General features: G+C 41.6%; 2 protein-coding genes across 4 annotated transcripts; both read left to right on the top strand.

The window, feature by feature from the left end:
- Nucleotides 1–516: 516 nt before the first annotated feature.
- Nucleotides 517–8,277, top strand: ppardb (peroxisome proliferator-activated receptor delta b). Of its 2 annotated transcripts, XM_084916682.1 has the most exons (8): nt 517–897; nt 3,232–3,627; nt 3,703–3,854; nt 3,966–4,104; nt 4,867–5,069; nt 5,170–5,376; nt 5,466–5,709; nt 6,176–8,277. In XM_084916682.1, the coding sequence occupies exons 2-8, from the start codon at nt 3,291–3,293 to the stop codon at nt 6,421–6,423; spliced, it is 1,530 nt and encodes a 509-aa protein (XP_084772808.1). In that variant the 5' UTR covers nt 517–897; nt 3,232–3,290; the 3' UTR covers nt 6,424–8,277. The 2 variants fall into 2 exon arrangements, with proteins under 2 accessions (XP_084772808.1, XP_084772807.1); XM_084916681.1 differs by having other exon boundaries at nt 3,232–3,854.
- Nucleotides 8,278–8,331: 54 nt separating this feature from the next.
- Nucleotides 8,332–11,973, top strand: mkrn4 (makorin, ring finger protein, 4). Of its 2 annotated transcripts, none has more exons than XM_084916683.1 (8): nt 8,332–8,439; nt 9,516–9,644; nt 9,721–9,968; nt 10,047–10,114; nt 10,203–10,456; nt 10,554–10,661; nt 11,607–11,706; nt 11,809–11,973. In XM_084916683.1, exons 1-8 carry the CDS (start codon nt 8,366–8,368, stop codon nt 11,932–11,934), a joined length of 1,107 nt encoding a protein of 368 aa, XP_084772809.1. In that variant the 5' UTR covers nt 8,332–8,365; the 3' UTR covers nt 11,935–11,973. The 2 variants fall into 2 exon arrangements, with proteins under 2 accessions (XP_084772809.1, XP_084772811.1); XM_084916685.1 differs by having other exon boundaries at nt 11,607–11,724; nt 11,809–11,907.
- Nucleotides 11,974–12,223: the final 250 nt, after the last annotated feature.

The following is a 12,223-nucleotide window of genomic DNA, read 5'->3' on the forward strand; positions in this document are numbered from 1 at the left end:
CAGAGGAGAAATAAGCTGCTACCCTCTCACCTTCTATATTATGTCGTTCTTAATATTAGATGTTGCCTTAATGTTTATTTGAACAGAAATTAATTTAGAAATATAAACCAACGAAAAATAAAACCTCTTCTTCGATACATGGTCACGTACGGTTTCGCGTAAAGTTGATTATATATGTCTAAACTAGTTGTAAGGCATGTTTATTTCCTCAAAGGCTCTTTGATTGGTAGTGGAGAGTAACAATAGCCCATTTCATTCAGATTCAAAAGCGTGCAGCCCAGTTCAGTCTCTACATTTATAAATCACACATTTTCCCACACGGATTTCAGCCACGTGCTCTTTGTGTGTCTCCATTAAGGCAGACGCGGTCAATGTCAGTCAAAGCTGAATATATGTCCATGTCAAAAACAACTCAACCGAGACCTTGACTCTTCTGTTTGCAGTAGTTACATCCAGTCGGTTGTGCGCTTTGTGTGTATGTGTGCAGCGGGGGCGCTGTGCTGTGGCATGTGACGGGGGAGGAGGAGGGGGAGGAGAGAGGGGAGTGAAGCAAACCAAACCAAAGCAGAGTAAAAGCAAAGCCAGGGATAGACTCGGGGAGGGATTACTAGTTAACTCCGCTTATTTGCATGTGACATGGTAGCCCACAAAGATTTCCACATTGTTTTTCCCGTCTCGTCAGCCCGGTTTCTACATGGACGGAGGCCTGACTCGGTCTAAGTTTATAGTAGTTAGCTTACAGCAAGAGCTAACGTCAGATCGCTAACTCCAGCTTCAAGCAAACAAACTTGTCAACAACCGATCGATCCGGGACGGGACTCGGGACTGCTTTTGTGGCTTGTTTACCTCAGCCGGGAGGCATAAACATCTTCTGAAGCAGCAGCACAACCGGGAGAGGTAAGTTAACCTGGCAGGATAGCTAACGTGATTTAAAGGCACAAACGGGAATGTGGGTCAGCCGTGCTAACGGCTAGCTGATAGTAGGACTCAGTCACAATTCAAGGTAGTGGCTAACTAGCTGCTAACAAAGCCGACGGCTGAACGAGCTCAGTTTTAAAGCCTATACAGTTTAAACTTTAAGTGAGATAAGAAAGTTTGGCGGCAGCCATGTCTGTAACTCGGTTGTCCTTTCATTTTTCAAACGCTATCCAGTTACAGTCCTGTCAGTGACTCATGCAGTTACACGGTAATGTTAGCAGAGACTTCCGAGAACCAGTGTGACAGGTTGTCTACTGGACAAGTCTTAACACCCCTAATTTGGTGTTAAGCATTATGAAAACAGCGCGTAGCCTTTGAATTACAATGAGTGTGTCCTTTATGGAAAAAAACAACAACATTTATTTCTAATATGTAAACACTGTAGCTGTTTGTTAAGGCACAGCTACAAACAAGGACTTTTTAATCCGCTAGAGGGCCCCGGGGTAGAAAAAAAAATTGTAACCCTCAACCCAAAGCCCTCTCCCCCACCGCCTCCATCAGCAAGCTGCGCTGCTCAGTGTGTACATAGTGCATGCACCCTGTTCCTTTAAAAGCAGCCGCCAAATACCCCCCGCACCCCATCGCAAGTGAGGCAAACAATAATACAGATGTCTTCAAGCTTGGTTAGAGATAAAGTTAGTGCCCTTACTATTACGATCTACTGGCTGAACTGTGCTGGAAATGCGGTGGGCCCTTATTCTGATTAAAAGTGATGCAGCGGTTGTGAAATTCTTGCTTTTGTTATGTTCCAGGGGCAAAATAAATGAATATTCATTATGAAACTGAAGATTTTGAAAGTAGTATTTCAGCTCCTTTTTTTTTTTTCCACACCGGTGCACAAATTGATACATACTCTATCCCGCAATGAAAATCATTGTGTTGCAGCTGCATAAAGAATAGATAATCTCCATATAATCTACTATAAAAAATAACTTTGTTAAAGGTACCACAGGCATATACTAAACATCTTATTATGTGAAGTAATGCAAAATTTTGCATATATATATATATATATATATATATATATATATATATATATATATATATATATATGTGTGTGTGTGTGTGTGTGTGTGTGTGTGTGTTATTAGGCAAATGATACTTGCAGTAGAAAGTGTTTTGAGTGCTCAAATTAAGTAGAAAGGCACTATATGAGTGGCAGTTCTTTTGCCATCTGGAGGAGGAAAAAAATCTGCTGAAGAGGCTACCCGCTGTGGCAACTTATTATGAATAAGGGTGAAGCTGAAAGTAGCTTTTTACTTTGAACTTACAGTGGTTACCAAAGAGGTTTTGACCTTCCAATAAAGGGAAAGCTCGCAGGACTGTGATTTTTAACATGTTTATTCAAGTGGTGTTTGATTTTTCTTTATTTAAAAATACATTTTTGGTTCATAAAAAGGCCAAAAGATAACAGGAAAATGCAGGTAACAGAAAACTTTTCGTCTGAACTATTTGCAGACCACTTGTCCTTATGTGCACAGTCCACCCTTTTTGAGCCAGGAAAACCCCTGTTTAAGTGTGACTTTAGCCTGTTAGACACGGCTTCGTTCTACATGCTGCTAACTAATACGTAATTACTGAGTAATACTGAGATGGCATCTCTGGATGTATGTACAGGCTTTTCTGGACAGTGCTGCAAATAAGCAAATCAATCTTTTATTTATAATAAAGTATTTAAATGTAACCGAACCTAGCAACAGTTACCCCAAACAGTGTCTGTGTTAATATTCCTGTAAAGTGCTCTATGATGTTTTAAATCAGGATTGAAAATGTAGATCTATCCTTATTATTGTCTTGTCTGTCTGTTCCGTTGGCTTTGAAGTAACTGAGGCGTGATTCCATAACATCTGTGTCTCAGGTCATGAGCTTATTTCTTTAAAAGACATTCCCTGGCTGTTATAACAAAACCTAACTGACTGAAAGGCACCTAAACAAACTCTGTTGAAGATTACTGAACAGCATTCATCTCATTTATTATTGCTATACTAAACTGAATACAAGACTTATGTGAGTTTCACCCGTGTGCTTATTTTAAAAAAATAGGGCTCTATTTTGGCTTTGCTGGTTTGTTATGGCAAGCTGAAACTGGACTCTTAACCGCTGGCATGCTGGATTAAATGGAACCCTTGATGATATGTGGGCTCTAAAGTGTGATTAGCTATTCTTTCTAGTTGTGTATATAAACCTCATGTTAACAGATATATTTTTTTTAGTAAGGTGTATTTCAAGTAGATTGATTCTGTTTTTAAATAGTGCAACTATGGTGGCTACGTGACAGGAGATGAGCTGCTGAATCAGCTGCAACAGGAACCATGGACGGGTTTCAACAAACTGCCCCAGAGGAGCATGACGGGGTGAACGGCTACTGTGAGCCAAAGTGCCCCCAGGACGCAGCTGACGTCAGGTGGACACCACCGCGGGCAGAGTCTGTAGGCTCGGACAGTTGTGGTGCGACAAGCGTCTCCGAGGTGGCAGATCTGAAAGAGTTAAAGCGCAGGGAGAGTGAAGATGAGGAGGAAAAGGAGGAGAAGGAGGTAGTCCCTGCTTCTAAATACCCAAAAAGGGACCAGAAGAAGAGACGGAAAGAAGGGGAAGATCAGGAGAACAGTGGCAACAAGCAAAACAGCAGCGCATCATCGAGCTACACGGGTAAGACTTTCCACTCTCTGAAATTTTCACAAGATGTACTTGAACTGAAATGCTATTCTTTTTTGTTATATGCAGACCTGTCCCATACCTCATCACCTTCGCTCTCAGAACAGCTGCGTTTGGGCCAAGAGGACAGCACAAGCTCCGGGATCAGTGTGGAGTGTAAGGTCTGCGGGGACAAGGCCTCTGGCTTCCACTACGGCGTACATGCCTGTGAAGGATGCAAGGTAAAACATTTTTTCTTTTACCCACAACAGATTATTGAGTGGGAAGTTCTGTGCCCCCCCCCCACCCCAACTGTGTGAGTTGCTTAACTAGATGTGCTTTGCTTTGTGCAGGGCTTTTTCCGGCGTACTGTGCGGATGAAACTGGAATATGAGCGCTGTGAGCGTTCCTGCAAGATTCAGAAGAAAAATCGTAACAAGTGCCAATATTGTCGCTTCCAGAAGTGCCTGTCTTTGGGAATGTCCCACGATGGTGAGGGCTTAAGTGTTTTCTGAGATTCACTTAAAATACCAAGATGATGATCAGTTTATTTGTATAGCAGTTTTGAAAACACAGTTACAAAGTGCTTCACTGTTTGAGTAAAACCGCACATTAAAGATAACTGTGCATGTCCAGTCATAGAAATGTAAAGTCAAACATGTGGTCATGCATTCATTCTTGCATGTGCACTTCTATACACGCATTAGAAGAACAAGAGCCAAAAATAATGGGCAGTTGTTTAAAACAAACCACAGATTCAGCCAACCTGATGTGCTGACGAAGGCTGTTTTAGAGTTTAGGGGAGACAGCCTCAAAAGTGTGGTCACCACTAGCTTTAAAATAAGAGCATGGATCAGTTAAAAGACCCGGATGAGACAATCAGAAAGGCCAACTGCTGGAATAAGCTGTCATCATATCTGCTATACAGGAATGGGTCTGGCCATGTAGGACGTTATATGCTAGTAATAAAATCTTAAAATGAATTTGAATTTCACCTGAAGCCAGTCTAGCTTCTGCGTTCTTGACCAGCTGGAGATGGGCTGCCTGAGAGATCCAAGAGTTTTATTGTGTCTAAAGAAGGAAACAAAGCTGCTGTTTTCATGTCAAAGCCTTTCCAATCTTTTGTAGCACATGGATGGTGTGTTGCATTCTTAATGCTCTGAGTTGTTCCAAAACACAAAGAGGTTTCAGAACTCATTAGTGTTGCAAATATCCTCTCAGAATAACACCGTCTCTGTGGGTGTTTTTGCTCAGCAATCAGATATGGACGAATGCCTGAGGCGGAGAGGAAGAAGCTGGTGGCAGGCATACTCGCAGAGGAGCTGGACGTCAGCAAACCAGGTGGCTCAGACCTGAAGACTTTAGCCAAACAAGTCAATACAGCCTACCTGAAGAACCTCAGTATGACCAAGAAGAGAGCCCGCAGCATCTTGACGGGCAAAACCAGCAGCACCTCAGTATGTTCCTGTCTTTCAGCCGTGCTTGGATTTATGCAAAACTCAGTTATGTGAATTTTTTCCCTCAGACCTTTCTCCCTTTAATACATTTTCCTTTTAGCCATTTGTGATCTACGATGTGGACACCCTCTGGAAAGCAGAGAGTGGTTTGGTGTGGAGCCAGTTAACTCCAGGTGCGCCTCTGGCCAAGGAGATTGGGGTTCATGTGTTCTACCGCTGTCAGTGCACCACGGTGGAGACCGTGCGAGAGCTTACAGAGTTTGCTAAGTGCATTCCAGGGTTTGTGGACCTTTTCCTTAATGACCAGGTAAGCCGCTGTCTCATATAACAAAGAATTATTAGTATATCCAAGTTTAGGAAAGCACAAATAAACAGCTGTTTGTGTGCTTACTGCAGGTGACTTTGTTAAAGTATGGTGTGCACGAGGCTATTTTTGCCATGCTGCCATCTCTCATGAACAAAGATGGACTGTTGGTGGCCAATGGCAAAGGCTTTGTGACACGGGAGTTTCTGCGCAGCTTACGGAAGCCCTTCAGTGAGATCATGGAGCCAAAGTTTGAGTTTGCTGTTAAGTTCAATGCTCTGGAGCTGGATGACAGCGATCTGGCCTTGTTTGTTGCTGCCATTATTCTCTGTGGAGGTGAGCCTGAGCAGCTTTCTGGTCAAGTATGAAGATTCAAATCTTGTGAAGTGTGTCTGTAGCTCTTGAAACCTCTTTGAAAGTGCTGCATTGAAACTGTTAGAAGGTACAATTAAGGTTCTAGTCTTATAGCATCCAGAAAAAGATAAGACAGTGATTTAGAAGTAATCACTGAGCCTGTAGCAGCACAACTAAGGGGTTGTTCAGCTGATCCAGTTGTAACTATAAGCTTTGTCATAGAGCAATGTTTTAAGGCTAATCTTAAAAGTAGACAGGGTGTCTGTTTTCGGGGCTGGTTCCACCAGAAAGAAATTGTCTATAACCAGCCACATAACAGCTACTGGTTATCTATCATGTTGCTACATGCCAGTAAGATTCTAAAACGGGTTTTAACTTGTCTTTGCATGTCTTGTTTGCCCAGCATAAATTGTGACTCATCACAGGCTTTTTCCTCTTTTTGCACTAGATCGTCCCGGGCTAATGAACGTGAAGCAGGTGGAGCAGAGTCAGGACAACATCCTCCAGGCCCTGGACCTCCACCTCCAAGCAAATCACTCTGACTCTGTCTACCTCTTCCCAAAACTGCTTCAGAAGATGGCTGACCTCCGTCAGCTGGTTACAGAGAACGCTCAGCTCGTCCAAAAGATCAAAAAGACTGAGTCGGAGACCTCGCTCCACCCTCTACTACAGGAGATCTACAAGGACATGTATTAGTAGTCTCCAGCACAAACTTGCTTTTAGCAATACTGTTACAGACTGAATTTTATAATGAAACACTGCATTCAGTACAAGCACTGTAGTACGGGCATGGATTTCTAAGATGCAGATGAGGCAAATTCACCTGGTAGTGCTAATACAATCAGCAGAGTCTTCGCAGTGTCAGCGTAACCCTCAGCACAGTTATGCGTGTGTTTGTGTACGCGCGCATGTGACGAGCATCTGGAATCATTTGCTGCGAGTCCCAGTTTCCCACAACGGTCACGTAACAGGAAGAATGATATGTTTTCTCAATGAGGCTGCTCCTGTTTCATCCTGTTAGCGAAGCTGACCCCAGAGCAGTGTGCAGAGGGAGCTCATCCTCGCTCCCCTCAGCTCTGTGTTTGTGCTGCAAAGGGAAAGCATTTCACATTCTCACACCAGTGGCACCATTCAAACAAACGAGTGATTGTATTGTGTTTTCAGACTTAACTGACGGGAGAGATGCAGCAGCTGGTATTTGTTTACATCATCGTCTTCATCATCATCATCATTATCACTGACCATCACTTTGCTGTTTGGTATAAAGAACACAAACTGGGCTGGCTCCAGCAGTGTAGAGCTATCTCTTAATGCAGCAATGTGTGCAATACCATTTTGCCATTTGTCAATAAATGTGAGATCCAGTTTATTTAGGTTTTGTCTTAAAGCCATCTAGCCAAGTGTGAACTGTTGAACTGTGATGCAAAGATTTTATTTCTGAATCTGACACTATACACACACACATACATGACCCATTGAAGTACAAGGGACAGCATGTTTTCTTTTTTCCTTTTGATATGCAAAATATAATGAATTTACCATTTAAATATATTTGTTAGGTTATTCTTTGTAATTCTGTAACAAATTATTTGTAGTTTTTGATTGTATTTCTAAGGGCAAAACATTGATTTATCAACTTGTTTCATATATTAGTTCATATTTGTTCTTTCATATTACATGCCTGCCTGTTTTAGTTTTAGACTGTACCAAATATATCACCAAGAATACCACCAAACCTCTCCCCAATGAGGAGTTTGGATTTTATGGTTTCATGTGCAGGAATTACCTTAAGCCAGCATTTTTAACCATGTCATTATTACTGGGATACTTGATGAAAATTGAACATCTTCCAATATCGTAGGGTGCTTTTGTATTGGAGATAGACACGGTCCTAGATTAATGCTCTTTTTATGTACAGGCTGATGTGTCTTGAAAGGTGAGGCATAGAGTGTAAAAGCCTTACGATACTGTAGCCAGGATCCAGACGTTTCTGATCATTTCTTCCCCTTTTCTGTTGTTACTGTCCCTGCTCTGTGTGAGCACAGGTCTCCTCTTTTGCTCTTATTCTGTCTTGATCCCTATCTACCTCTAATGTATGATCTGTGACATGATTCCGCTGTCTCATCTAATCCTTGACATATATTATTTTTGCCTTAAATTCCTGCTACACATTGAAATCCTGATGTTACTGGCTGGTGTGCAGTGTGCCAAGCTGGCAAAGGAGCAATTACACCAAAAACAAAAAGGAAAAAAAAGAAGTTGATGTAAGCTACCTCTATGCCTGTGTAAGTGATGGACTGACATATTTGTTCAAAACTTGAAATGATTTCTTCTTAATGGTCACATGTAACCTATCTGCACGTTTAGTTTAGTGATTTCTCACTTATAAACTTGATTAGAAGCGGCAACAGTGATTTTCTCGGTTTATTTTTGTTTTATTTTTATTTTTGTTGGAATTTTTTTTATCATGAGGTGGATCATACAACTCTTTCAAGTTGCTCCCTGCTGTGATTGGCGTCCCTCAATAAACTCTCTGAATGGAGTGCGTAACGTGCTGACGTCAGCGTCACGTTTCTATTGGTTCGTTGCCAGGTTAATTGGTAAGAGGAACCAGCTGTCAACTATTTAGATAACGTGGATGGTAAAGGCTTGGCGGCGGCTCGTTCAAAACACACGGAGGATGGACTCGGCTCGTAGTGGAAACATTTGTCGGTAAGCAGCCACTCAGAGTCCCACAGAGTGGGTTAGAAATGAGGAAAGTGTGGACCAAGCACTGAGAAATAGCTTGTCAGAGTTTAAATGCCTTCGTGTGGCATTCTAATATACGTGAAATAGTGACTTTTGATTACATCAATTTAGGAAGAAAGTGTGGTAGACCATGTTGCTGTGTGAATACATTCGTACAAATTTTGTGTTGCTAGGTGACTAAATATAATGTTGAAATGTTAGCCAAAACTTGAGCTAACTGAGTTAGTGGCTGTTGGTAAGTGGGATTTACGACCGCACTTCTGTGTCGGATTTGGCCCTTCTCCATCAGTTAATGCAGAAACGCGTCAGTAGAAGATGATTATTATTATTGACAAATACAGTTTTTGAAGCTGTTTAATGATGTGCATATACAGTACCGATGTTGTTTCAACGTATAAAATTTTCGCTCTTTACTTTGTAATGTGTTCTGCAGTTGAAGCTCAAGTCAGATTATTTTTATTTTGACTACGTCAAAAAAATAAAATAAAAAAAATTGGTTAATGTCAGGCAAGGTTTTCAGTCTCTCTCCCACCTGTAAGAATTTACTAAACTATAAAAACGGCTCGACTACTCTTTTCAGCTTCTTCCTTTAGGCTTGGCCAGAGCAGCTCACTCCAGTTCACCCTGTCCCTAGGATCACACCAACAAGCTCCATATCCTTCTTCACCCCATTCATGTTTCTCTGTGGTTTTCCTCCTGCCTGGCACCAATATCCACTATTCTTCCTCTCCACATGTTCAAACCATCTCATCCTTGCTTCTCAAACTTTGTCTCCAAACACCTCAGCCTGAGCTGTCTGATCCACTCCTAATCCTATACTTTCTGGTTACACTCAATGAAAATCTGAGCATCTTCACTTATAAAGAATAAAATACCAGCGGCTTATCGTTATGAACTTGAATTCTAAATAACCCTATAAACCCTAGCAGTCATCACAGTTCAAATCACTGGAGCGGGATGTAAAACCAATCTTGCTGCTTTAAAAAAAAGGTTTGTGGCAGAAATTTACTTTGCGATTTGTGGTTTTCACTTCATTGCAGGCGTTTCATAAATGGCTCTTGCAGATTTGGTTCAAGATGCAATTATCGTCATGAATGGCCAACCATACACTCATCCCAAATATGTCGGTATTATCAGAAAGGTGGATGCTGGTATGGTGAGCGCTGCAGGTAAGCTGCCCCCCCCCCCTTTATTATTTAAGAAAATCCATCATTTAATCCCTTATTTATTTTTTTTCTCTGCTAGGTTTTTCCATGTTCTTCAGTCTGAAGCTGGCACAACTGTTGCAGGAAGAAGGGCTTCAGTACCTACGGTCTCCTCCTCCAGTGTGGCTCACGCGTCACCTGATAGGCGAGGGTCAGAACCTGCAGTTCTGCAAGCTGAGGTGACATCTGAACAAGAGTGCAGCAGATCAGAGTTGGCAGCTGATACCGCAAACCCTCAATGCGACACTGGGTACCTGCCAGCGAATATTGCTGAGGAGCAGTCAGAAGGTATTGCGTGATTTTTTTTTTTTTGTAGGTGGAACTGAACGTAGAAGTTGATCTAATTAATTTGCTTTTCCTCTGCAGAATCTGGTCTGGGATCGTCTCAAAGCTCAGAAGCTGCTGAAGCAGGTGCCTGTGATGGAAGAAATGAGGTTTGCATTTAATTTGACTGCGTTATCTTAAGCATGCTCATTCAGCAGGAGAACTTGGCTGAACCTAAAGCCTTCTATTAATGTTCAGGAGATCTCCCAATCTGAAACCCCAGAGAATGGGGCTGCCGCTGCAGCCTCTGGTTCTCAGGGAAGGGAGGAGGAAACTGAGGCCTTCCTCAGGAGCAAAGACGTGACCTGTGGGATCTGCATGGACAAAGTGTATGAAAAGACTGATCTGAAAAGCGGTGTCTTTGGCATCTTGCCCAACTGCAATCACTCCTTCTGTTTACAATGCATAATGACCTGGAGGAAGACCAAAGACCTCGGCCTAGATGTGATAAAGTAGGTTTCTGTAATATTTAAGAGGCAGCAGGATCTGACAAAACCAAAGGGGGCTTGAAGTGATTCTGATTGACTTTTCTTTTTTTCCTCTTCTCAGACGCTGCCCACAGTGCCGCGTGAGGTCTGCCTTTTATGTGCCGCACAAATACTGGGTTGAAGGACAAGAAAAGGAAGATCTAATTACTGAGTTCAAGCGAAAATTCAGGTGAGGAATAGATCTCATGTCTGCAGAGTTTAGAAAATCCTTTGAGTCTGTCCTCCTGGGTATGTTGTGTGGATGTTAGTTTCAATAATCCAGCCTTTTCTTCAGATTTCTTACTAGAGATGGATTAAAAAAATAATATAGTGAGTCTTGCTGTAGATTAAGGTTCCTGAATTAAACTACTCATCTAAATCGTTTGGTTAGGCCATGGTAACTTGGTCCAAAGTTGCTTTCTAAAGGTTTGTATTTTGTGTTTTAAATAAATATACTCCTCCCAATAAATTAAATCTCTTGGGCTGCTCCAGATCTCCCATTCAGCATTAAGCTATAAAGATATACAAAAATCAATAGCTGTTAAATGGGACCCAACCTACAAATTAGGCAAAGATTCATATCACATATTGCAAAAACTTGCTTTTGTTTTTGCTTATTGCGCCTTTAAGTCCCTTTACCATTAGTATGTACTCGGCACAGTTCACCAGTTTTCAGGATTTTCATTAGGTCATAGGTCATTCTGATATTAACAGTCCCTCTGGAGTGTGCAGCAGATGTCATCTCTAAGGAAGAGTGCTGAAACATTCAGAGAAACACAGGTGTGTAGCATTGCTAACTAATTAACAATGGGAGCTACAGAGTGAATGATTCAGCACAGATTTTTACAACATGGCAATTAGAATCAAATTTATGCAAAAGGAACAGAAATCAGTGTGAAGAGAAGTAATGACAGAAAATATCTTTCGGAAAAATTTAGCAAAGGAAAACTCCAGGTATTAATGGAAAAGGAGATCTATAATGCTGATGCACAACAAATTAAATATGCATATTTCACTTAAAAAAAAAAAAAAAAAAAAAAGAAATATTGTGATTTAGATTTTAAAATTGCTTGTCATCTCAAGCCAGTATAAACATGTAGCTGACCCCTCCCTGCTGCCTCTTGTTTGATTCCAGTAAGAAATCCTGCACCTACTACTCTCGATACCAATGCTGCCCCTTCAAAAGCGAGTGCCTTTACCGACATGACAAAAGTCGACACAGCGCGTCCTTTCTGGTAACTACATGGTGATCAGTGAGTGTTTTACATTCTCCTCCCTCTTAGTGTGTCTAAGATAAGGTTGTATTTACTCTCCCCTCACTGTCTTTGTCCTTGCAGCATTTTGGAGAAGATGACTTTGAGGATGAAGATGATGGAGTGGATCTAATTAGTTTCTTCATAGCCATGACCCTTCTTGGTGATGATGATGACGACGACCTTGAATTTACTTTTTTACCTTACTAAAACAGTGTGGTTCGAGTGCTCATCTCCCCCCCCCCCCCCCCCCCCTTTTCTTTTTTTTTTTTTTCTTTTTTTTCTCCCCCCCTTTCCCTTTGTCAGTGTTTGAAACCACTGAATGGGGTCTATAACAATCATTGGTCCCTGGAAAATGCATGGCTGCTGCCTTTTTTTTTTTCTTTTTTTTTTTTTTTCTTTTCTTTTCTCCTTTTTAAAAACCACCTGTGTCTTCATGAAATTATTACTGAAACAGCCTACGAGTAGCTTTGACTCAGGATCATCGAGTGGAAAGTAC

The sequence above is a fragment of the Perissodus microlepis genome, chromosome 20, assembly GCF_051167445.1.
Source record: "Perissodus microlepis isolate ML-2025 ecotype Zambia chromosome 20, ASM5116744v1, whole genome shotgun sequence".
Classification (NCBI taxonomy): Eukaryota; Metazoa; Chordata; class Actinopteri; order Cichliformes; family Cichlidae; genus Perissodus; species Perissodus microlepis.